At 39.3% G+C, this 27,084-nt stretch overlaps 1 protein-coding gene across 9 annotated transcripts in view; it reads left to right on the top strand.

Moving 5' to 3' along the window:
- LOC139138995 (A disintegrin and metalloproteinase with thrombospondin motifs 6-like) overlaps positions 1-27,084 on the top strand; it is a 76,237-nt gene that overhangs the window by 5,211 nt on the left and 43,942 nt on the right. For 3 of the 9 annotated variants that reach the window (XM_070707676.1, XM_070707682.1, XM_070707679.1), the window contains exons 2-4: positions 7,878-8,359; positions 8,827-9,185; positions 18,600-18,768. In XM_070707676.1, the coding sequence (XP_070563777.1) occupies positions 8,254-8,359; positions 8,827-9,185; positions 18,600-18,768 (634 nt within the window). In that variant the 5' untranslated portion in view covers positions 7,878-8,253. Of the gene's footprint in view, positions 1-3,413; positions 3,812-6,054; positions 6,192-6,835; positions 7,318-7,877; positions 8,360-8,826; positions 9,186-18,599; positions 18,769-27,084 lie in introns of those variants that run through there. The other 6 variants (XM_070707675.1, XM_070707677.1, XM_070707680.1 and 3 more) reach the window with 6 other exon arrangements.

Here is a 27,084-nt window from a genome sequence, read left to right as displayed (position 1 = left end):
GATATGCCCGTACGTGATTGAGAGAAACTGCGAAGCATGTAGGCCTATACCTGACGAAGAAAACTGTATGAACGAAAACGCACCCGACCCCATGACTCAGCGTATTTAGTGTTCGAGCGTACTTTTCCCGCGCTATCGTTGTGATTTCGTATTACTTTCCCAAGCTACCTTTCTCGTCCGTCTTTCCGTCTTTCAAATTCCCACCACGCATCGGTGACGACGCTAGCCCATGCGAACCCGTGAGCGTCGTTCCGTGACAAGCCTTTGCATCTTCCCATCGCTATTCACACGATAAGACAAATGGTATGAGATCGTGCCGATGACAGGATGAGAAGCAGGTTGGACAGCGCTCGACCACGCCACTAGCTTGGAAAGTGGGGTGATTCCTGCCATGCAATGAGAATCCAGCTTATATGAGCATCGAGGTGTCTAATGGATGTGGTATGGGTGATCGATGAATCTAGTTATTGCGTATGTTTAGTAGCCCCCGTACCCTCCAGAACATCACGACGAAATGAAGATCTAAGCATGTCACGATGTCATAGCTATGACTTATTTATTTTATCCTTTTTAAAAGCTCGTGAAATATTGATTACCACACTAAAAGAAGTCCTGGATCAGTTTAAAGTGATTCCTGGAAAGGCACCAACGGATGATTAAATGGGAATATTCCCGATGAGGCTTAAAGGCGAGTAAATTGTGGTAATGGATTTTAAATTAAGTAGAAAAAGATTGTAACACTCATAGACAGTATCATCTAATTTGTAACTTTTCACCTCTGCTTGCATCTTGTGATTTCCGTTTCAAGCTTTTTACTTGATGTATTTGTAGTGCGATAAAAAGTTCTTAACATCCTACCTATATCAGCTTTTATTGTAAGAAAATGTAGTTCAAGGACTTTTCTTCAAGTATCACGATCGCTATTAATCACGGCTTGTTGTACGAAGTGTTCCTACCGGCACTGGGCATGCGCAGGTTGAAAAGCAATCAGTGTCTACTGTATGCAATGGACAGTGTACGGACCGAGTCTTACGTGCCGTTTCTTTCGTGTAGAAAATAAGTATAGTGAATATAGTGATTGATTGTGCCGCTGTGAGCTACCGGTGTTACGCCATGCCGAGATGTTAGAACTCACAGCACGATCGCTCGATACACTGAGAGCAAATTGAATGTCGAACTTGTCACTGAAATCGTAAATTGCAGTTTATTGATGTTGAAATCCATCCTTTTTTTGACAAACTGGTTTGGTTATACATGTAATAATTAATACTGCGGTGCTTTTAGGCAGTGTGTATACAGATTTCTGTGTATGATATAGAGTTGGACAACTGCATCGTGGTTCTGATAATGTGTGTAAACTGATGTATTATATATGACCATGTGTGTATCAATTAGAATGTGAGCGTATATCTCGGTTCGTGATTATGTGCGTGACATTGTGTGATACGGGCAAGGGTGTAGCACCGGGTTGCACCTTGACATTGAATAATGGCCATATGGCAAGAACGCCACCACATCCTGTGTTTCTGTACCGAGCACTCTTTGTATTGTAATCCTCAATCACGGTGACTCTGCAGTTACGAAGTCCTTTGAGCTTGTAAGGCAAAGACCGAAAATTTAAGAAAGTATCCTGCCTTTATTGCTCATTGATGACAGCTGGCTATTTCATCGTTGAAACGGCTTTGAAGTTCGTTACACCCCTAGCACAAAAAGTTTGCATATGAAGATAAGCTGGATGATTAGAAAGACGGTGTCCGTTTACCTGTGTTGGGAGCCAGAATACATCTCCACAGAAGTTCAGTTGCGATACGATACGCCGTTCTTCCCTGGCATATACAATTTATTGTGCTTGGAAGAACAATAGCAGATCAAAAAGTCAGATAACGGTGACATAACAAGTTTATATTTTCCCATTCAATTTCAAACGGATCTTTTCAAAAGTTACTCCCCTAGCCCCATGGGCACATCAGTGAACACGATGAGATGCATGAATCATGGAACTTGAAACGAAACTCGAATTTAATATGTGCAAGGGATGGGAGCAGATACGTTTTGCATCTGTGTTTTGCTCTATTAGCGCATCTTAACCGGTCCGGTGATATCCTCTTAGAGCAATTATAGCGTATTGACGTTAGTACTTAGCATATAAATTGGAATTGTGTCGAAAGCGTGATTTATTTGATATTTTAATATTTTCTGGACGGCTTTCACTCGGACAATGGAACATTTCCCCCTTTCTTTATTTGTATATGCGTATGTGTACAGTATATCTAGGGGCTTGGTAGTTGCGCTACTGCAGAGCAAAGTGAATGTACGCTTTAACACATACGTACCGAAAACTTCGTAATGGTATGCCAAAGTTTAAGATTACAATTTCGTGGCTTGCGGTGAGTCTGTGAAAAGGTTACCCTCCGTGTGGAAATGGAGTCACATCATGTATATATCATTCTGAGTGACAGATATATAATACATATATGGTGAGGTGAAACACATCGCCGAAAAATGCTATTTTGCGTACAGCTATGCGCCGGTTACGAATGTATGGCCTGGGTTAGAACAATCACGCAATCAAGCAAATCAGAGCTGCTTTTTGGTTCAAGTTTGCCGCACGCTGAAAGAAACGGTGCTTTGTGGTTAGCAGCCTTTATGTGTCAGAGGTGAGTTCCTTCGTTTCTTCAACGCACTGCCTTCACGTACTCTGTATCCCGCCTGTCTGAGACTCTCCGGGTGCTGCGGGGGAGTTCTGACTCGTGTAATTATCTCCATGTCCGTGTACAAGACTCCTGTAGAGTTACAGGTACGCGGTTTGTGGTAACAAATGAAACAGTTATATTCAGCCCGGCCGGAGACAATTGGACCAGAAGTGTTTTCCCACACGTGCCCGCTTGTTTTCCCTAATCCCTTAATCTGAAAACTGTCCCACAAGTCAGCTCGGAGGGGCTTCTGTTTGCCCTGCCTGTCAAAACCACCGAAACCCCGTCCGTATGGCCGCATCATTGGTACCTACGGTGGCGGCATTATCGGCGAACTTTTTTTTCTTTCTTCAGTGAGATTTGATACCGCTTTTTAGCAAACCGCGCAGTTTATCATCTAACATCCTTTACATGAACGTCTTTTGTTTTAAAGTAGCGCTGAATGGTATCAAAGGCGATGTGCCGTGTGCCTTTACAAACAGCCTCGCGCATCGACCACCAACACCTTACAGTGTCGTACAGGTGCAACGGTATATGGCCATAGGACCACACATACACAGATCCATGTAGAGATATTGCCTTTGGGAATCTGCCAAATTATCTAGACTTCAAAGGGCGTCAGTTATTCATGATGTAGGCTTTCACAATGCTTGCAGACGTCGAATGGACGCACGGTAAAGTGTATTGTAAACTACCGATTTAATTGGACACTTTTTACTGTTGTGGTCACGTGACTATCTTTACGCCACCGTTCACTTTCGCCGTTCATTTGGTCTCTGGATAGACTGTACCACTTGGCGGCTTTAATTAACCTCTGGGTGCAAAGCCAGGAGAGACTTGACACCGGTTGAAACGTAACCTCGGTCGGTTTGCGCATGTGAAGCGGTCGAGCTCAGCGCTCTGCGAAGAAGTCCAGTCGAACTCTCTACAACTCGGTTTACCTGTAAAAGCCACGTATCACCAGTCTTGGAAAGTTGCAATCGTCACTCGGCACAGTGTGTGGATACATCGCAATCCGTTGCACATTTAGGCTCTTTGGTGACCCATATCGACTGGTTTCCGAATTCATAACCTGATTCATACTCATTGAATGGTGTCCACTATGTCTTAGGCTTACGGTAGGTTTCAATACACTCAGTTTATTGTCATCTACAGAGGGTTATATGAACGGCAATTATGATTGCAAGAAATACAATATATATTGAAGAGAATGTTGTGTATTGTGATGTCGCACGTTAACTTTTAGTGAAAAATGTATGTATTGAACACAAGCCTCTTTTTAGTGCGTGAGAAAGCTTGAAAAGAAACTGGAACGCAATTCGCTGGAGTAACTGTTAGAATATCTGCACGTACGCCGACGTCGCTTTTGTAAGGAAACACCGGAGTTTTGTATATTTTGCGGTAAACTAGGACAGGCGGCGAAAAGTGGCAATGTATACATTCCAAGGGACCACGGCGATCTGTAATGAGGTAAAGCAAATACAGCTTGGCTACATTCTCCAAAGATATCGGTAACAGAAGTCAAGATTGCATCAGGGGTGCTCATCGTTAATTTTTTTAAAGACTTTGAAGCCAATGGGAATGTCATTAACGATAAGAGCATTCAACATTAGCGGAGAAGATAGCCGAGTCAGGGTGCCAGCTCTTAATTTTGGCCGATTTACCTTTACGATCCGCACATATAATAATCTCCTCCTTTTGTGCAAGACGCCGCCGACGATGTCTGATGATGATGATGAATGATGATGATGATGATGATGATGATGATAATGACGATGATGAGTTCAGTCCATATCGCGGGAAACAGTCATTGATCACCACAGGGCGTATGTACATGCATGAATAGACAGAAAGGTTAGAATCATTCGTAGCGTAAAATCGTACAAGAATACCTGTCAGCTGTCAGACAGCTTGTCCGTTGTTGTCGTGCGTCCACATGCCCAATCATACTCTTTGATTACAGCTTCTCGTGTGATGGACTCGCTCTCTGCTGTCAACTAGCCTAGTTGACCCAATGACGTTCCGCGCAAAAAAAACACAAAAACGACCAAAACTAAAATGAAAACCTGACGATGTGTATATTATTAGCATTTATAACGGTACTCTCATTGGTTACGGTCTCGAAACGCGATTGTGGCGACAGACCCTCGTTTTTCTCGAGCGTCTAAAGTTTTTAACCATTGCAAGCCAGGGGTTGATGAAACAGGGTGTACTTTAGGCATTGGATGTCAAACTTGGCAGACAGACAGATCGTGACAGGGCGGTTAGCACAGACTGATTAACGGATAAGAGAAAAACCTCCAGACGTGGCAATATCCGACACCTTATTTGCAAAACACGCACATTTACACCTTGGCGTCAGACTATTGTTCTTTGAGAAACAGCTCGATTGGCGCAGTTGTCATATAGTTACAAAAGCTGAGAAACCAGGTCACGTCGTAAAAAGAAAGACGTCGGACGCGCGTTTACAGGATTTTCTATCGCTGACGAGAATGACCACAAGATGCAGATTGGTCACTATTTTGATTTCAGAAGCCAGCGGGACGGATCAAGTTCCGGTATATCCTTTGTAATCCCGTGTCCCTCTTTGAGCTGATGCGGCGCGTTGTCTTTCCTGATACTGCGTTTATCTCACCCATTGGTTTTATTGGGCTTCCCAGTACGCTTCGTTGCCCACACTGTATAGCATTAACAAACGTACCTAGACTGATTGCCAACTACATATAAACTTGATTGAATGCCTTTTTATCCAAGCATTACGATTCTTTTTAGATCCATCCTCTTACGCAGCAGATTGTATAGATCGTGTTCTGAATGTAACTGTGTGTCATACAACATAATATAAGCAAGCAGAAGACACTATTTCATTATTAGTTTCAGAAGAGCGTTTGTGTAGTGTTGTTCGAGGCACAATGACGATCTGGTCCCCCGAAGGAAACTTTCCACAACGAAACGGGTTACCTATTGATAATGTAAACAAAATGAGAGAAAAATGAGCGGGGCTTATTCAGTGTCACAAAAGTATTGAAATATCTTTCCTGTCGCTTCCTTTGAACTGTTATGGACACCTGTGGAATCATATTCTTCTGAGGTTTCGTTAATGGGACGTGCGCTAATCGTAGTGCAACAACTGGCAAGTGTATACTCAAGTATAGTAGCGCCCTCAACAAAGCTTTTCAATTCGCTTCCGTCTTTGCCGAACACTGCCGAAAATTATTCTGATAGAAATTCTTCTGAAGAATTGCGTGCGACGAGCAGTAAGCAATCACCAGAAAAGAGTGTAAAGAAAAACGCAGAAGAACTTGAATGTCGTCTTGCTAGCGAACAAAACGCGATTGATAAGTCTGACAGGCTTAGCGCTTGCTTACGTCACGAAGTAGATCATGTAGTCAAGCACTTTTCAAAGGGGTTGAATGCACATGGTGATGTGACGAAAACCTATGACGTTACTTCCCAGCAGTGGCCTGGCCTAAACTACGGATTGCAAAGACCTACCGGGTGAGGTACTACTTTTATTTGACTTTCGTTGTAAGTGTAGCTTGGTTCAAAGAACTTTTCTCGAGCTAGGCTCACGGTGTCAATGCATCCCACAGTCGTGGCTAGCGGCCTGGGAAGAGTCACATGTCCGAGTGTTTTGAACTCGGATGTCGGCCGGCCTTGAGAAAGAGTGTGTCGCGATGTCGTAGGTTTGCAGTTACATTGTAGCGAAGTGAAGATGTTACAATAGAACGGAAGAGACGACACCTTCGAAAGGAGAAAAAAAATGATTGCATCCTTTATAATTTTTTGGCTTTTTTGTATGCGTTTCCGTAAATGTAAAGTGGGTATCTGTAAAGAGAGTACAAGGTCAGGATACCTATGCACACTTCTTTTGATGAAAACGAAAAGACAGAAAAGAAGGAAGTCTCAATTATTGATGTTGCATCATGCATGAAATATAATTCCGACAGGTCTCGTGTTCGTCAAAATACTTATCCCAAGCTGCTCAATTTAATCGACTTTCGTTTTCATAAGAGTCGAATAACAGCATGTCCAGGGTTCTTATAGAAACGGTTACCTATCTGGTCGCAAAACTAGTATTTTGGCAACGTCCAGGTATTTTTAAACAAAAGTTTACTTTATGCGGCGCGACGACTCACGTGATTGTGTCTGGAATCATAGGGTTACCCGGTGTCGCACACACGCTTGCTCCCTTTGCAGTGTGTTGTTGCGGTATGAGCTGGACATTAACATCTTCGTCGGGTAAAAGGCCGAGTTTCTCGCTTCTGTATCCCCCGGCGTCAAGCGAACATTCATCCCCGCCGACGCGGTACGACGGGCGGCCTGCGAACCTTTAAACTCGGTCACCGGATATCCTTAGTCTTATGGTCCGTGATTGCGTACGTCGCTGTCCGCTGGGAGATGTTCACTCATATCCGCTAGAGAATGAGTATATATATTAGCTAGTCTTCAGGAGAGATCTATTTGCGCGGCAATATCGAACAAACTACACGGACTCCAGAGTATAAAAGTCATGCAGTCCCAGAGACCTTGGCAATCACGTCGAACATAGTGTGTAAGATTACCGTACGTTACAGGCGTTTTATGTGCTGTTTACATATCGTCTGCAGCAACGCTCCCCTAGGTTAGGTCTGTTTGCGTACATAACTGTGTGCACTGGTTTCTTTTTAGCATTCTATCCGCTGTTACATGTTTATTTAATTTAGATATTTCCAAGGTTGCAAGGCTAACAAAGCGGCATTTTACTGGCCGGGACAATTCTTGAGGCGTTGCGTTGGTATATATTGCAACTTTGGACCACGACTCACAGCGACAGACAAGACAGTACTGGATTGGCAAGTACACTAGAGAGGAGGTGCGCATTGACGCGATTGACGTTTTCTACTGTCTGGTCTCGGTTACTCTACCCCACTAACCGTGGTCTACTGATTTGTTTCACTGAACGCGATTGCCCGGGTTTACATGCATAAATGCGGACGTGTGGTGTCGATATCTGAGAACATAAGATGGCAGTATTGTTTATATTTTGATCTGCGTCTCCCAATAAAATGAGAGCAAGCTGACTGGAAAACTTTCCTAGCAGAGCGACGGACATCAGACCTGTTCCGGGTTCTGTACTGAGAGGCGCGTTCAGGAGTTGAGAGCCTTACAAACTTTTTTTTTGTTTCTGTGTCTTCTTTTCAGTTTCGCTTAGAAAGACGGACACTGACAAGCAAAGGGAGTCATTGTTGGAGTGAAGTTGAACTAGAATACTGCCCAGGGGCAACTTCCGTGGATAACACTTCAGTCGTAAAAAGTTTTGGCTTTCACGTGTGTCAGACCTGTGGATAGCTAAGTAGTTTATGCATGTGTACGACCAATTGGAGAGCACCATGAACTGTGCTACAGGGAATCACTTTGGTCACACTCATCGATTTGCCACCAGGACCGTTACCTCTACCTCTGCGAAATTGTAGTTCCAGTTGTGTGTACGGCGGAATTGCAGAATAAGTAAGACACCTATATTTAATTACTGGACCACATGTAGTGTGCTAAGCACTGCTGAACTGTAGTAAAAATTATGGGAAATCCTGGTATATCATTACTGAACTTTATAGTGGCGTTGATCTGCTACCTACCAACGGTGACTACAGACGTAGCCACATCCATGTACCAACTTGATCAAGGTAAGTGACAATATTTTCCTGGGGAGGGTATATGTACCATTTACACAAAGTTCCCCGGGTTTTTAATTCTTAAATTTCACATTTCCCAGCGTTTTAGAACAGAAAAACAAAAATGCCATATACAGCCCTTTGCTTCAGAACATTTACAGCCCAACAGGGAGAAGTGCACCACACAATGCACCCCCTCCCTGCCCTATCTTAGACTGACTAGTGTACCTGCAGCTCTCAGGTTGCTTCAGGCATGATATGGTCGTGTGCTTTAAAGTTTGCTCATACATTACAGACAATAGTGTAGGGGTACAATAGTGTAGGGGGGTCCTGTGTGATTGTGCTTAGCTGTGTGTTCATCAATACAGGCCTAAAAACTTTGCCAGTAATTGGTATGCTGATATATGTGAACTCAGGTGGAAATCACCCCTGCAGTTGTTTCACCCCTAGTTGATCATTTTCTCTCGTTTTCTTTATAGGGCAATTTATGGAGTCATTGTCGAGTTATCAAATCACAACACCCATGCATGTAGACCACCGGGGCGATCTGATTTCATATAACTTAAAAAATAGTTTGAAAAGGACTCCTAGAAGCACTGTTGCCAGTGTGCACAAAGACACGGATAGGTCGATGTTTTACAAAATTGTCACAGACAACAAACATTACCATTTAGATTTAAAAATTAACACTCGCCTTGTCGCTGGCAAGTATCAAGTTGAATATTGGGATGAGAATGGTCGAAGTTGGAAACATAACACATATGAACCGTGTCATTACATTGGATATATTAAAAACCATCCTGAGTCAAGGGCTGCTGTGAGCAACTGCAATGGTCTGGTAAGTAACATGTTTTCAATATCAGAACTATCTCATCATCTTTGTTTTTGATCTCTTCGCTGGTGTGCCAGCCAATGAACATATCCCGTACTGTAAAGTTTGTGCATATGGTGTTATGTGCCTGCAAGGCAATGGTCTGGCCTTCAAAGATGACCACCAGCAGGGCATGTGGTCAGCTTGGCCCCTGCACATTTTTTTAATGTGTCTGCAGACATGCTGAACACATGTTACAGCCTATTTGCATTTCCACCAGAGAAATCAGATGATAGAGTAGGCAAGTGATAGGTAACTGATAAACTACAGAAACCTCACTATGACAGGTGGGAACTGCATTTAAATTTTAACAGCAAGATGCTAATCAGGTTAATTACTTGCTTGTTAATTTATCACCATTGTTCTGTAATTACCACATGGTCATGTTATCTAGGGAAATTGTGATGGATTAGCCGATGCTTGTGGACTGTGGGCTGGCTTCAGGTGAAAGTTGAACAGCTCTGGACATCAAATCACCAAAACTCCTGCCTGCCAGTGGGTGACCCTGGTTCAAAATACCATGAGTTTGGCCTTGAGGTTGGCTGTGCTTCTTTAGAACAGCTATCAACTTCTGAAGTGGGGTGGGCTTTTACCGGGTGTTTCTAGGGCAAATAATGGAGGCTGTCAATAGCTGTGTCTGTGGGTTGTCTATATGCCTTGTACCTATAGGTGCACCTGTGAATAGCCATGAGGGGAAAGTAGTGGCTATTTAAAGGATTGCACATGCAAAGAAAAGCATAGTGTGTCCCATGTGATTGTCAGTCTATTCAAGGAGAATAATGCTTTTACGTGAATCATAAAACAAGCTGCGATATTGTGTACAAATGGGACCTAGGGATGTGCATTATATATAGAGAGGATAAACAGACAGGGCTCAGTTCAGAAAATACGCATGGAATGCTTTCAAGTTTACAAACAAGGTAATTCTGATCAATGGAAAGGAAATTATAAAAACTACCCTACTGACCGTCTGACTTTTTTCTTTTTTCAGCCATTTAGTTGTGTACTTCTTTTCACTGTGACGTTTACAGGCTCCCTCTTGCTTGGAAGTGTCTGCACAGATCTGAAATTAAAAGAATCCATGGTGTATTTGTTGAGAATCCTCAACCGATTTCTGTGAAATGTTTCAGTTTGCTTCGCTCCAAACTTTTTTGAACTTTGGTTGCAGAACATTTGTTTAGACAAGTATAAACACAAACTTTTTGGGTTTTTTTAATCGAGCAAAAAACATACTTTTCATCAGCTTTGGCAAAGACTAGTGATATGGTTGTCCATTTAAATTTCAAAGTTTCTGTCATGGTATACCAGTTATATGTTCCTGCATAGGTTGAGCAACAATTGGCCAATCCTATAGTGTGCACTGTTACAATTCAAAGAGACACCAGCAATAGCCTTGATTTTAAAGCATGACACTTTGAAAGCCAGTGTGCGTAAAACACAGTTCTCGTTCTCTCAGTGTCTGTGAGTTCAGGCACTGTGTTGTCCAGTGGTAGGGTAATTTACAAGGAGAAGTCAAACATGACAGTTACCAAACTGACCGACAAACGAAGAGTGTTTGAAATCACACAGAACGAATCTTGTTTAGGCAGTTCTTCAAACATATGAATGTCCCAGGAAATACCTTGTGTCAATACAAAACAGTGACTAGCAATACTTGTACTGACTGAGTGAGTCTGATTTGATCAAAGTCTGCCCTTTAAGTGCAGTCAGATACACTGGGTTTTCTATCTTCACTAGTCTTGTTTGTGTCATAGTCCCTGTGTTTGTGTGAACTGACTGCTTTGAAATGTGAGATATATGTTTTCCAGGAGTGAAATACCTTGCACTCTTGTCTCCTGACAAGCCACCAGGGATTATTATGTTTAACATTGACACATGTAACAGAAAGTGCATGCTCTTTTTCTAATCCAGTACTTTTGTTCAATTTGGAATCTATCCGGTAATTTTACCTCGGACGACAAAAAAAATTGTGAGCTTGAAGTGGACCTTCCATGCTTCAGTTGCTAAAACTTTTGGAGGTCTCAAATATACAGTCTCATTGACAAAGTTTTATCTTATGACAGATATTGTATTGCCATTGATAGGTTATTCATAAGCCCAGCGGGATACAATGGAATCAGTGTATGCATACGTAAGTGATGAATGAGGGACATTTTCTGTTGGTAATATGGCATCACCATGGTTTGCTCACACATTAGAGCAGCTAGATCAGAAATAATTCCACATCCCTCCGTCGGCTTCCCAGGGTAGTCACGTGTCAGCTGATTAGTCCTGGTTGATAGGTAGGAATAGTAATGAAGCTGATTAGTCCTGATTGATAGGTAAGAATAGCAATGAAGCTGATTAGTCCTGGTTGATAGGTAGGAATAGTAATGAAGCTGATTAGTCCTGGTTGATAGGTAGGAATAGTAATGAAGCTGATTAGTCCTAGTTGATAGGTAGGAATAGTAATGAAGCTGATTAGTCCTGGTTGATAGGTAGAAATAGTAATGAAGCTGATTAGTCCTGGTTGATAGGTAGGAATAGTAATGAAGCTGATTAGTCCTGGTTGATAGGTAGGAATAGTAATGAAGCTGATTAGTCCTGGTTGATAGGTAGGAATAGTAATGAAGCTGATTAGTCCTAGTTGATAGGTAGAATAGTAATGAAGCTGATTAGTCCTGGTTGATAGGTAGGAATAGTAATGAAGCTGATAAGTCCTGATGATAGGTAGGAATAGTAATGAAGCTGATTAGTCCTGGTTGATAGGTAAGAATAGTAATGAAGCTGATTAGTCCTGGTTGATAGGTAAGAATAGTAATGAAGCTGATTAGTCCTGGTTGATAGGTAGGAATAGTAATGAAGCTGATTAGTCCTGGTTGATAGGTAGGAATAGTGATGAAGCTGATTAGTCCTGGTTGATAGGTAGGAATAGTAATGAAGCTGATTAGTCCTGAATGATAGGTAGGAATAGTAATGAAAGCTGATTAGTCCTGGTTGATAGGTAGGAACAGTAATGAAAGTTGGTTTGACTCTCATCCCATAATTTCTCTTGGTTTTCCAGCCAGCTTCTATTACCAGTCATGATTATATGTAACAAGCGACCTAGCGGCCGATATAGCTCCGCTGTGTTTATGAAGAGAATAACTATTTTGGAATACAATGGAATCAGTGTATGCATACGTAAGTGATGAATGAGGACATTTTCTGTTGGTAATATGGCATCACCATGGTTTTGCTCACACATTAGAGCAGCTAGATCAGAAATAATTCCACATCCCTCCGTCGGCTTCCCAGGGTAGTCACGTGTCAGCTGATTAGTCCTGGTTGATAGGTAGGAATAGTAATGAAGCTGATTAGTCCTGATTGATAGGTAAGAATAGCAATGAAGCTGATTAGTCCTGGTTGATAGGTAGGAATAGTAATGAAGCTGATTAGTCCTGGTTGATAGGTAGGAATAGTAATGAAGCTGATTAGTCCTAGTTGATAGGTAGGAATAGTAATGAAGCTGATTAGTCCTGGTTGATAGGTAGAAATAGTAATGAAGCTGATTAGTCCTGGTTGATAGGTAGGAATAGTAATGAAGCTGATTAGTCCTAGTTGATAGGTAGGAATAGTAATGAAGCTGATTAGTCCTGGTTGATAGGTAGGAATAGTAATGAAGCTGATTAGTCCTAGTTGATAGGTAGGAATAGTAATGAAGCTGATTAGTCCTGGTTGATAGGTAGGAATAGTAATGAAGCTGATAAGTCCTGGATGATAGGTAGGAATAGTAATGAAGCTGATTAGTCCTGGTTGATAGGTAAGAATAGTAATGAAGCTGATTAGTCCTGGTTGATAGGTAGGAATAGTGATGAAGCTGATTAGTCCTGATTGATAGGTAGGAATAGTAATGAAGCTGATTAGTCCTGGTTGATAGGTAGGAATAGTGATGAAGCTGATTAGTCCTGGTTGATAGGTAGGAATAGTAATGAAGCTGATTAGTCCTGAATGATAGGTAGGAATAGTAATGAAAGCTGATTAGTCCTGGTTGATAGGTAGGAACAGTAATGAAAGTTGGTTTGACTCTCATCCCATAATTTCTCTTGGTTTTCCAGCCAGCTTCTATTACCAGTCATGATTATATGTAACAAGCGACCTAGCGGCCGATATAGCTCCGCTGTGTTTATGAAGAGAATAACTATTTTTGACACATGTTGATGAAGAAGGAGGAAATCTTTGATAGCTCAATGCAGTGGCCAGAAAAAAGTGGCTAAAATAAGCTGCAAAAATACACAATTGAAGATTTCATCATACTTTGAATACATCACATCGGATCATCCCTAGGAACATGTCAACCAAAGCTATCTGATGAGTAGTGTTTTGAGAATAAAATTTTCTGACCAAAAATGGCAACAATTGCCCCCCAAAATAAAAATTGCAGATTTCATCATAATTTCAAAAGATCAATTGAGTTCATCTATAGAAACCTGTATACCAAATTTCAAAACTGTTAGACCAGTACTTTTTGAGAAAACACATATTTTGACCAAAAATGGGAAAAATTGCCCAAAATTCAAAATTGCAGATTTCATCATTATTTCAATAAATATCATTTAGTTCATCTATGGAAACCTGTATACCAAATTTCAAAGCTATCAGATGAGCAGTTGTTGAAATACACATTTTTTGACCTAAAATTGCAAAAATTGCCCCCAAAATACAAAATTACAGATTTCAGGAGAAATTAAATATATATTACTTAGCTCATCTGTAGGAACCTGTATACCAAATTTCAAAGCTATCAGACCAGTACTTTTGAGAAACACGTTTTTTTGACCAACAATGCAAAAATTGCCCCAAAATTACAAATTCGCAGATTTCATCATAATTTCTACAAATATCATTAAGGTGATCTGTAGGAACCTGTATACTAAATTGCAAAGCTATCAGATGAGTACTTTTGGAAATACACATTTTTTGACCAAAAATGGCAAAAATTGCCCCAAAAATACAAAATTGCAGATTTCATCATAATTTCAATACATATCATTTAGTTCATGTGTAGGAACCTCTATACCAAATTTCAAAGCTATCAGATGAGTAGTTTTGGAAATACACATTTTTTGACCAAAAATGGCAAAAATTGCCCCAAAAATACAAAATTACAGATTTCATCAGAAATTCATATATATTACTAGTGCATCTATAGAAACCTGTATACCAAATTTCAAAACTATCAGACCAGTACTTTTTGAGAAATACATTTTTGACCAAAAATGGCAAAAATTGCCTTAAAAATGCAAATTTGCATATTTCTTCACAATTTGAACAAATCTGAAATAGATCATCCCTAGGGACATATGTACCAAATTTCAAAGCTATCTGACTGGTAGTTTTGAAGAAGAAGATTTTTAAAGATTTTTTTACCAAAAATGACAAAAATTGCCTTAAAAATACAAATATGCAAATTTCACCACGATTTGAACAAATCTGACTGAAGTCACCCTAAGTAAACTGCATATTAAATTTCAAAGCAATCGGACAAGTGGTTTCAGAGAAGAAGATTTTTTTACCAAAAACACCAAAAAATGCCCCAAAAATACAAATATGCAAATTTCACCACGATTTGAACAAACTTAAGTGAGGTCACCCCAAGTGAGCTGCATATAAAATTTTAAAGCAATTGGACTTGCGGTTTCAGAGGAGAAGGCAATTGTTGACGGACGACGGACGACGACGGAAAATCAACCTATTTGATAAGCTCCGCGTCGCTGACAGCGGAGCTAAAAAGTGCATTGTACATCACTTCAAATTTCACACCCTCTTTCCACCATCAAATGATAACAACTTTTAGAAACTAAAGTGACAACGAATTCTTTATAGCTTGCCAAACCAGAGAGGAGAACTTAGAAAACCACAGAGTATCAGTTCCACTTGAAAATAGGGGTTTGATGTCTTAGACTGCGTTTGTTTGTCTGTTTGTTTCCATAGCAACTTTTTCATTTCATAAAAAATTCAAATTCAAGGATTCAGGAATAAGTTTTTAATGTTTCCCAATTTTTATTTCCAGAAAATGACCCAACAATCAGGCAACAATGCAACATATCTTCCTAGAGTATTCATACAAGAACACATGTGTTTGATATATCACTTCGTGCAAATTTATCATGTTGTTGCCCTACCTCGCGTTGAAAATTTTACAATAATTGTTTTACTGCATTGCTTAAGTACACATATTATAGATAGCGCTGTGCACCATATTTGGTCAAGCAGAGAAATTATTGGCCCTTACTGATATTAAAGCAAACTTGATCCAGTTGAATGTAAATATTTCGATAAAAAATAATAACAAATATTTGCACAGAAACTACGTGCAGAAAGATATGAAGAAAGGTTACAGAGGGCAGCCATAAAGGGGACTCCTTTGAGAAGAGAAGGTTTGTTTGTGAGTTTTAAATTGATATGATGGGACCTTTATGCTTTGGGAAAAGATTTGTGGAAAAGAGGATCACAGTTGAACTGTCTTGATTCTACCCCAACAAATCGTAATCCTATTTGGTCGTAATCTGCGGGTATTATCTTTTCAAGACATTTAGACCAAGGTCCACAATTGTCGGCCAACATTGCATCATGCCTCAAAAATTCAACCTAGTCTTTGCTGTGACTAGCCAGATCTGAAATATTTGACCGAGGAAAGTTGGGCTTTAAGTGCATACTCACGGTACTAAACTATGCAAAAGTTTATGCAAACATTGAATTCTTTGTGGAAGCTGTAATTGTCTTTCTTTCTTTCATGTTTCTTTCATTCCTTCCATAAAATCCTCCAAAAGAGGGATTGCACATAGATTGCCACGGAATAAAAAAAAATGCACAGTGATTCAAAGTGTGTTCAAAGTTTTTTAACTATGACTAATTTGCAAATGAGCTTGAATAATTTCCCTTGTATTATAGGTTTCAGATTTTTTTTCACTCCCTTGTTTTATATTATTCATGTCACCTACTACATATTATCATATGCTTGATAGGTTACAATGAATAACATTCAAATTAGCGTTACCAACTCTTAGCTAATCGGTGTATAAGTTACAAGCATATTTGAATAAAGCTGAACATTTGTCAATGAAAGGAGGTTTATTGTAGTGTGTCAATGAAAGCATTGACAATAAACTCAAATGGAATGGTTTTACATCCTTAATTTTCCAAAATCTGTTCAAGAGAAAATTTTTTTGTAAACTATGATTACTAAATGATTACAAACATATGGTATCAACTTATAAGCAGGCACACAAAATATTCTAACAGTGCCCTCAGCATTGCATTTTTCCACTCTGGGGTTCATGTAAATTTGTAACCCTATCAGAAACCCGCTTGCCATTGAGCAAGTCCAACCACACTATAGAACAAAGGGTATTCATGAATGTATCTTAAAGATCTACTGAAACTATATGCGCATGATGTTTAAGGTAGCATGCACCTCGAAAGAGAAAGACTTAAACTTTCACTCAACTTTCCTCAATGAAACTGTTGACCATTCTCTTACTAAATCAAGAACAAAAATCACGGGCCAACGTGCAAACTTTTGTAATAGAGGAACTAATTAACTAACATTTACTGATATTTGAAATTCAAAATGGCCGCTTCCCTGTGTTAACTCCATGGGGAAAATCAAAACTTTTGATTTTCATAAAACTTAGACGGTGAACATTTTTCTTACTCAAAAAGATTTAACATGAGCCTTGACAAGTGGTAGATCAAAAAAGATTGTAAAATTCTGTGAATCGGAATATCTGTCCCCATGACGCATTCCTACCTTCGGTGGTTTCCGCAGAATAAAATTAAAAGCTTCACATTTTATAGTGTTATTGGATTACGTATTTCCTGTCATTGCACAACAGTTATTTTGTAGATGAAGGGGAATACATCTTATCCTTTCATGGTCGTATATCATGGAATGCAGTTTGTATATACAAATTCTGTGCGTAACATAAACAGTTTATGTGTCATAGACAATGACCAATCTTCAACCTGTTCACCCCCATGCCCTGTAAATAGGTCCACAATTACCATTGATAACAATGGGTCCGGGCTAAACCATGGTGGTGAAAGGGTTAGATTCTTCCTTTGGTTGAATATGCATAAAAGTACATGTGACAGAATGGATAACATTTTGCACTTATGATCTTAACAAGGTGACTTCCTCTTGCCATAATTGGTTTCAATATAAATTTCGTAAACTTTGGAATTCATCGTATCAGTATTGAAATTGTGACTTGCTTTACAAATTAAAGTCTGGTGAAAGTAAAATAACTCACTAATTGGTTCAATTTGCTTGGAAACCAGTATTGAAGACAACTTCTAAAAGTTGGAGACACATGAGGTTAGGTGAGAGTATGTCGAGACATGACAGAACAAGTGGTAGTGGTGCCTTTAAGAGATGCGTAAAACTTCGTTTAAAGTTGTTAATTGTATTTCCCGGAATGGAATGAGTATTTCCAGGTCATTGGGCAAGGGATGAATGAATACCCAGTTGCTGTCGGATTTCACTTTTCAATGCCTCAAATCTAATGGTATGCCGTTTGTTTAGTAGGGTTGATACAGATATTTACTTTTTAATTGATAATTACTGATCATGCCTCTCCAGTTTGAAATTGGCGCATTCCTTTCATATGTCCGGCAGGCCAAGGTCAAGTGCCATTGGACAAAAAAGGTTTGTGCTCTTTGTGAACACTTTCTCAGGAAGATGTTTAACTCTAAGCTTACGGTAAAGATGCAGTGGCCAATGTGTGTTTCTGTCGACTTGTCTTGTTAAGACACCTTTGATCTCTCATCATTGTATAGCTGTATTGGTGTAATTGTCTCATTATATTGGAGGTCAGAATGCACAAACAATTATAAGCAAGCCCAATCTAATTATCACCATAGTGCCAGGGTATTGACCAACAGCTAATTGACAAGTGAGTTCATCAGCTTGCATGAGAGCAGATAGAGCCACATGTTCAATTTACAAGCATCAGTCTAGCTTTGTCACACACTGTGTGCCAACAACACATGGTAAGATTTGTTGCCAAGAATTGGAATCTCATCAAGGCCTGCCATGTATTGACTTGCCATTCTGATTTATTGACCAAACTTATTATTCTTGTAAAGAATGCCAAAATCTCATTTGAAAATTTATTGGTACAGGTTTATGATGTTGGTTGATAATACAATAAAAAAATGGGGACAAGGTTGGCCTGTAATGGCCTGGTCATCAACTCAAAGGTCTACCAATAATGTCTGGAATCAATTTTATTTTATTAAATTCTTCTTTAATTCTGCTGGATCAGGAAAATTTCAAGAATGTCAAGCAGCTTTATCACCACAAAGTCATGACTGTTGCCATGGTTTTTATTGAATTATCTTGTTTTTTTGCTCTATCAGCATGGTGTATTCGCCACAGCAAAGGATGAATATATAATTGAACCTCTTCACAACATCACAGAGGAGTACGCTGCATCAGAAGGGCATCCTCATCTTGTCTACAAAAGATCTGCCATTCCATCGCATCGTCAGCGGCACGAAGTGACTCAATACAGTTGTGGCGTTGTCGGTATGTCTAAATACTGTATTTTTTCTGTCATCCTTGATGCACTTTTGTTTTGTGAATCTTTGTGTCTCTTCTCACAGTATTGTGGTACTATTAATTTTCTGACAGAATTGTTGTCAAAGTGAACCGTTTACCGAAGAGAATCCATGAAATAACTTGACAAGCTTTCTCCATCCTGGTACCCAAGTTAATAAGTGACAGAAAATCCCAGGGTCTACTTTTTTGTCCTTTTTTTCCGTGTTGCACCACTATTTATAGATGTCAACAACTTACCTGTAAAAAAGGAAGGTGGTATGTTTTTTCATAGTCTGACAATTATTTTACAACGTAGACCAATGTGACATTGGAATCCAGTAGTGTTACAAGTCCAGCTTATTCAGAAGATGGAGTTTTGTAACTTCTTTTTTTGAAAGGGACTTTGCTAACCATTGCTTTCTATCCATTCTGCTGTCTGCCTTCAAAGGTCATACCGACCTAGATTCCAGATCTTATTCTGTTCATAGTGGAACTACAGTTTTAAATCCTAGAGCCTGCTTGCAGACCTTATCACACAAGCATGCATTTCATCTATCAGAAGGGCAAATTTTGGTCAAACCTGATAGGCATGGCTCATAGACACTGAAAGACAGGTGTCACGTCACTGTGTTTTCATGTTTGTCAATCAGGTTATCAAAAAACTGGCATTTATTTTCAATATTATCAACTTAAAACTTATCTTAACTGATATGCACCACATTAATTTGAGTGTTTTTTCAGGTCACACAGTTCTCAAAGAAACTGAATAATTACTTTTACAAATCGAAAATTAGAAAGATCAAAATGCACATGTCTCTATTACATAAAAAAAGTATTATGGAATGTATGAATTCGTAATATTTAAAATGCTACCTTTATTTGTGGTAACTTCATGGGAAAAGAAAAATCGCTAATTTTTAGAAAAATTTACTGCATTTCCTTTTCAATTTTCAGTCACCTTTCTAAGTGATTGAATACGCCCCAGAAATCTTATAATTATAAATTTTTCCCAAATTCTGCAAAAAACCTGCAATGTTGGTTCATCGTTTGTTAATAATGTTATGCAACATGCTATGGATAAGACAGCTGATGACAGCTGTTAAAGTATATTTTCAAGAAATAAGAAAGTAACGTCAAACAATGAACATGACATTGACTTCTCTAAAGACACAATAGCTGTAACTTTTAATACGTAAATTAATGTAAATTAATAGCCATGGCAGTGATTTGATATGCAAATTAATAGCCATGCCAGTGAGTTGATATGCAAATTAATAGCCATGCCCACAAAATGTATTTTGTAAAATTTGCGAGGTTATCATCGTTGATATTAAAATTCTAGTTTGGACTTAAAGTCAGCTGTCAACAATAACAGCTGACATTACATACAAGTTGCACTTCAAAGTTTAACACTAAGGCATTGTAAGATGATTTTAGCGGGAAACAAGAAAACGACTTCTAGCAGCTACACAGATTTGTCAGAAAATTTATCAAAGATTTGAGCTAATTGAGCTTGAATGGAGCATTTTACTACGTTTTTTTTCACTACTTGTTGGATCACAAGACAAGGTTTCTCTTTGATTGATAATAATGGAGTGCATATCTATCACTCTAATGTTACTTGTCCAGCGATACCTTGTATTCTCTCTGACCGATTAATGGAATTCCTGTTTTATCACGTATCATGTACAGGTGAGACGGGGTGCAATTCAGGTGATGTGACGGGTCTTTTGTCGGGTCAGATGTCAAGGCGAGTGTCTGAGACAAAGCCCTGATATGCTGTCTTGTTGTCTGTTGAGAGGTAACCCAGACAGCTGATGTTGCGGGGAATTTCAAACCATCTATCATTGCGAGGATGTGTGTCAGTTTTTGCAGGGCTTCATTCCATCAAGGGGGATAAAGCTAGTATACTAAGATGGTGCCCGTCACACATGTATAGCGCCCCCCCCCCCCCCTCACCTCCATTGTCCTGATCACATGAGTAAATGTATTTCTTATCATTTCTATTGTTGTCAAAATTTAAATGAGGTAATCAATGGTATATCAGATATTTTTGACATTATTAGATATACGAGCACAGCATATACTTGAGTTACCGTTGTCATGGCCTTTGTAAACTGATGTATGCTTGGACTTGCAGCATTGTAAACTTATCTTGTATTAAGGATACAGTAGCAGTAGCTTTCAATAATGTTTTCATTGTGTATGCTTAGAAAATGTGTACATTCTCTTACTTATGTCCCAGAAGTAGGTTGAAATGTATTTAGTATCACCCTTGCAGACACATCTCATCTCACACAAATGCAGCGTTGTTGTTGAAAAATGAATTTTAGTGCAGATTAAAATTGAGTCGTCAACAATAACATCACACATTATTCACATACAGTCTGTGTTGACAACTGTAACACCAGGCATATCATCATGATTTGAGGAGTAGAGTTAGAAATTGTATCTTTTGACAGAACAAAAGTACATGCAATGGTAAATAAATCAACAGATAGTGAGCTAATGGAGCTTTAAATTATGTCTTATTCTTGAAACAATCAAATTGACCTTCGAAAGTTTGTGAGAGAAGAATATTCAAAGGTTTCATTTTTTTTCACCAGTTTGTCAATGGCAAAGCTTTGGTAGCACTATGTATTGATGCTAGGCTATCGGGATTTACTATTAGCCAAAGGTGGAAATCCTTTGTGGGAAAAAGCTCACCATTATGCATTCATTGAACAGGAAGGTGTGATTGTTCCAAGATTTCTGCCTCTTCTTTCTTGAGTAACAGGAACTAGTCCTTGAAAGGCACTCTTTGACCCCTGGATCGGTGGATACCTTTTCACCAGACAGTCATGTGAGCTCCGTCTCCCTAGAGTGAACATACTCCCTGTCTGCTTTCACAGGAAAGTAAAAATAACTCTTTGCACGTCCACTGGAAAAAAAACGAAAACATAACAGCCCCTTAACCTATTCACTGCCAAGTATTGGAACGATCCTGTCAACTTCAAAGGTGCAAGAAGACCTACATATGAGAAAGAGGAATGAAAGAGTAGAGATGGTGAAAGGGGTGGTATTGCTGTGATTTTCATCTTTTCTTACGGATACCCTTTAATTTTTAGCCAGCTTCCCTAATTGGGACTCCAAGTCTTGTTAACTAATAGCCCAGGGCAGCCTTGATCACTGATAATCTTTTGTGAGCATCTGAAGTCGGCCATTGTGCCGGCCTGTGTTTCCACACCGTAATCCTGGACTAAGTGATTTGGCTAGTGGCAAAACCAATAAGTCTGAGATTTCTCATTCTTTGGAAACTGTTTCCAAAGTTATTATTGAAACCGTCGCATTGACTTTTAGTGGTTGTGTACAGTACAGAGTCAGGCTAATGACCCCCTGATACATCTCCTATCAATGTAACCCCCTCTGTTAGGAGTGAGAAACGTACTCTTCAAATTATAATACTCCAGTTACATCACACTTTCTCTCCTCTCCCTACAAAAGCTTGGTGATAAGACTTTCTATTTTTGGCTTTAATGCTGTCTCTTGGGGGGAGAAGAGGTCCCACAAAGTAGCCCCTGATGCGTGTCTTTTGGTAGCAATTTCAAATACAGCTGATGGGTTGTATGTGCTTAATTCCCCGTAATGGATTGGTTTCTTTGCTGAGGTACTGGTGTGCAAGCTTCGGGGCCAAGTGTCACCCCCAGTATATCTGAAATTTTGTAATGCACCAGAGGATGCAGGGTCACTGCCCTGTGGACAGTAGCAAATTTGGTAATGTAAGAACATTGCCCTGACCATAATTATGAGATATATATATCATGCATACTATCACTGTCACCTTCTGGAAGTTTTTCACTCAGTTCACCATTAGGGAATTTAAGTGTCATCAGCTTTTGAAAGGCTTAGATTTGACAAAGACTATACTAACAGGGAATTGAACATCTCGTTATTTAATGATTTTACACCAAGAAATTCCTATCGGAAGCAAATGAATTATATTTATCAATCAGACAAATACATCTTTTGTGACTTGTTTTCCCTGTTGTGTCAAACTAAGTTCATACTTGTTAAGGTAGAACGCGCCTCGGGGACAGATATTCAGACTCTCAAACTTTTACAATTCTTTTCTGATATACCACTTGTGGGGGTTCATTTTAAAGCTCTTGGTGTAAGAAAACTTTTCAATGGCTTAGTTTTTCAAAAATCGAAAATTTTATTTTTTTCTCCAGAGAGTTGACACAGGGATGGCGACCATTTTGAATTTTAAATATTGGTAAATCTAGGGTTATTTGTTTCCCTAGTACCAAAATTTGCACGGTGACCCCCAATTTTTATTCTTGATTTAGTAAGAGAATGGCCGAAATTTTCATCAAGGAAAGTTTGAGCAAAAGTTAAAAGGTCTTTCAATTTCGAGGTGCATGCTACTTTAACTCATAATGTTAAGTGAGTATGCAAATGTGCAATGAGTATGCAAACTTTTCAAATCATCTCAAATCATGGCCGCCTTATTCTATTCTGGTAATTTTCCTTTGTCGGATGATCTTTGAGGAGCATTCAAGAAGATGACTTGGTGCAGTTTTTCTTCAAGCTTGTTCCTGGAACTTCAACTTTTCAAGAGTACTGTAGGTGTAGGGTAGTGTGCAAAAAACAAACTCTGGCCTGTGGTGGAACTTTGAAAATAAATCAAGGTGCGAAAAAAATAAACTTCTCAGTGATTTGGTCTGACAGACATGGAAAGAAAAGAAGTGACTATATAGAAAATTGTTTATTACTGTAGTGTCTGCGGTTAAGGTTATCCCTCCTGGTTGAAATCATCTTGTTGATGACTTTGTCATTTAATCTGTAAGAATGCAGGGCTGCAGTTGGACATTGTCAATTGTATATCGGGAAGTCATTCAAACTGGTAATGCTACGCTTGTGTTTATGCTATCTGCTTATACATTTAATCTGAACACCCCTGGCAATATATAATCATTATGTAATAATTTATTTAGAGCTGCAATCAGATCAAGACTTCATCTTTTGTTCTTTGCTGTTTCCTTGGAGCCTGGCAGCTGAAGGTTCTCTGCGTGGTCGTCTAACTGTAGGATCATCATTCAGTGTCTCCAATTTCCAAAATACACATCCTTTAGAGTATGAAGAAAAGTTGTTTGCTATCGATCGTGTTCTGGATGACATGACAGCAACAAAGAGATGAAGGCCTTGGAGTCAATGGTAATAGTCTCAGAGGCACAAATATCATCTCTCCTGCACAGGGTTGGGGTTAATTGGCCAATGAGACTATTCACAATGATCAGCTGGGCATATATCTGTGATCTTGGAAACCCTTGCTGTAAATTAGTGTCAAAAGTCGTGAGCGTTGGCTTGTCACAATAGGAAACATGCTAGACTCCGCAGGACCCTAGAGCTCCGTCGGCAAACTGCTTCACATTCATGCTTTGTGTGATCGGGATGCGGCCAAAGTTCAGATGTGTTCAAATCCCGTAATCTGTTACAAGGGGATTTGGCCTGCAAAACATATGCAAGATCCATGCAACTTTGTGAAAATATTTGGACAAATGATGTAGAGTCAAGATTGGGTTGCATTTTTGTTCAAACAACTCTGCAGAAAGTGACTCTGGGTCATCCAATTTACAAAAACGTCAAAAAAAGAGTGAAGGGATAGGAAAGAGAAAGTGCAAGTTTATAGTTTGACTTTAGGAAAATAGATTAATCTTGTATAAAGAGAACACTCAATTTGTTATTATCCAAGTAAGTGTCCATAAGCTTCAACACATGCACTCCACTTTTATGCATATTGTACCATCCAACCGATTTGAAACATTTGGAATTACCAATATCTGAAAGTGACCAGGGAAAGTTTTCTGAGTCTATTGATAACAGCTGTTGTAGTCCTTACCTCTCACACCTCATTATTGATCCTGTTAGTGTTTTGCAAATGACTCTATTTACTGTTAATGTCTTGGCGTAAATCACCCATGCTACACTTCTACCATGTAACTTCTAACTAACCGCATGATTTCTTCAGCCCTCAAACTTTGTTACGAGAAATGTCTGAATTAAGCTACAAATTCAACGATACTATATAAAAATTACTGAATCTTTGAATCCCTGGTTCTTGCATTAGTGGTTGTTGACATTGACTATTCATGTGATTTAGTTCTTTGTTTTCCTCAGATATTTGTGCACTGTTAGTCAATATGCTCAGAGGTAAAGCTGATATAGAAAATCCAGATCAGTCTTAACTCTCACAGCAAGCGCAAATTCTGCCATGTCAACCCAAAGTTGAAGGTTACTATCTATTGGTTACTTTCAGCATATCCTATGCTGGTTCACAAACGGTGCATTGATAAATGTGTTTTTGATAATTTGCACAGCCGACACTGTCATCTCCCTATTTGTTTGAAGGCAATTGGATCCCTCCGCAGTTTGACAGAGGCTGGGGAAAGCACCATTACTTTTGAGTAGGCTTGTCCAAATGTTGTCTTTAATGCCACTTTATGGCCACTATAAATAACACTGCATGGGGGAGATGCCTGGGTTTGTTCCTGTGTTCTGTGTGTACATAGATTTAGACAGTCCGGGGACACCTCAGGTCACCAGTGACTTACTACTCTGCTAATAATATATAGTTGTGTTTACCAACCCCACTGGCCAGTTACTTGAGTCACATCAGTTAATAACTTGGAAATGAGCAGCAAAGTGGACAATACCTTCTTGTAACTATGGTACCCCCTGCCAATATCACACCAAGAACTTTGTTTAGCAGCAAGATGACACAGAACAAACTAACATCAAATACTTGGTAATCTTGACTGACTGACTGAGGCCAATTTCCTCTCTTTAAAGCGTTGTTTGCCTGGTAAAGAATTTTCCCAGGCCCAACCTGGTCAAGAAAGGAATCCCTCATTGACTCCCTTGGCCTATCTGGAATGGCCACAATTTTTTTACAAATACAGATATTAGAATTTAAGATAAATGCTCTCCTTGTCATAAATTATATGGTTTCTGATGTTTTTAGTATCTGAAACAGTATGCTGAGATCAAAGATGTACTAAAGGGTTTTCAAGTTCAATAATGATAGGCAACATTTGTCTGCTGTCATGCATTTATGTAAAATTCAAGTTCTGTTTTGCAGGTACCATTGATTAAGTATTGATATCAAATGTTGTTTGGTGTTGATTAAGATTCCAATTAATGATTTTATGTCAATACTACTGTAGTATCCTTGCTATTGCAACTTCAATTTCATCATCATCATCATCATCATCATCATCATCATCATCATCATCATCATCATCATCATTTATTTGAAGATTTTCCTTTACCAAGAAGATTCAATGTTTGTTCATGCGAGGATAAAGTGATGCAGGTCCAAATTTTTATCAAAAACCAAATAAGCTGCCAGAGCAGTTGTAACATTACATACAAATTGCTCAGTGTTTGACCTATAAGCTTTCCATATACCCTACTTGTCACTATAACGATACCTTCCTAAGTGCAAGATGTCATTCAGAAAGTTACTACAAGCCAGTTCTGGTAATAATCACTGTATTGAAATATTCTGCCAGTGAAACAGATAAGGTGTACATATCACTGTTCAGCTTGCAGTATCTGGAAAAGCAGTCGTTTCATTGTAGGAGTTCATTCCAAATATGTTGCCCCGCAGGGATGAATTGAACCCATCCTTATCAGGTGTAAGTTTATGTTGTCTTCACTTCCTGTTGACTGACTCCAGCAATCCTTTAATTCCACAGATATTTGTGAGATTGTTTTCAAGAGTTTTTCGATAATCAGACTCAGTATGCAACCCTTCAGTCATTGCATTTGTGAATACTGGTAACCCATTTTAGCTGGCACAGTTATGTGTGTTGGGGGAGGGGGAGGGGGGTGGAAAGAGAGATAGGTGAATTCCAGTTATGTTGTATTTTGTTCTTGACTTCCAGTGTGCACTGTCAGTGTTTTCCAGACTTCCATTCTAAAAAGTTACAGGGATTCAGCCTTTTACCATTTTCATTTCTATAATTGTCAGGTGAATCCAAGACTTCTGTGCTCCAGATTAAGAAAATTCAGTCCAGCACACCTGATGTTTTGTTTCCCATTGGTCATGTTTGACCAAGTTCTTTGACTGTCTGGATGTGTGGTAGATGAAATTAAGTATCGTCTTTTGCTTTCTCTTTTGTGAAATCTGTAGTAATACCTAAAGACTCCTGCATGCCTTCTTCAAACGTAGCATGTTGATTTATGGATCGATAAAAAGCTGAATCAGCACTTTTGTGAAAGACCTGTGAGCTGTGACCTGAGACCTGTAACTTTTTAGCA

This window comes from Ptychodera flava, chromosome 8, assembly GCF_041260155.1.
Source record: "Ptychodera flava strain L36383 chromosome 8, AS_Pfla_20210202, whole genome shotgun sequence".
Classification (NCBI taxonomy): Eukaryota; Metazoa; Hemichordata; class Enteropneusta; family Ptychoderidae; genus Ptychodera; species Ptychodera flava.
This window is presented reverse-complemented; position numbering and strand designations above follow the sequence as displayed.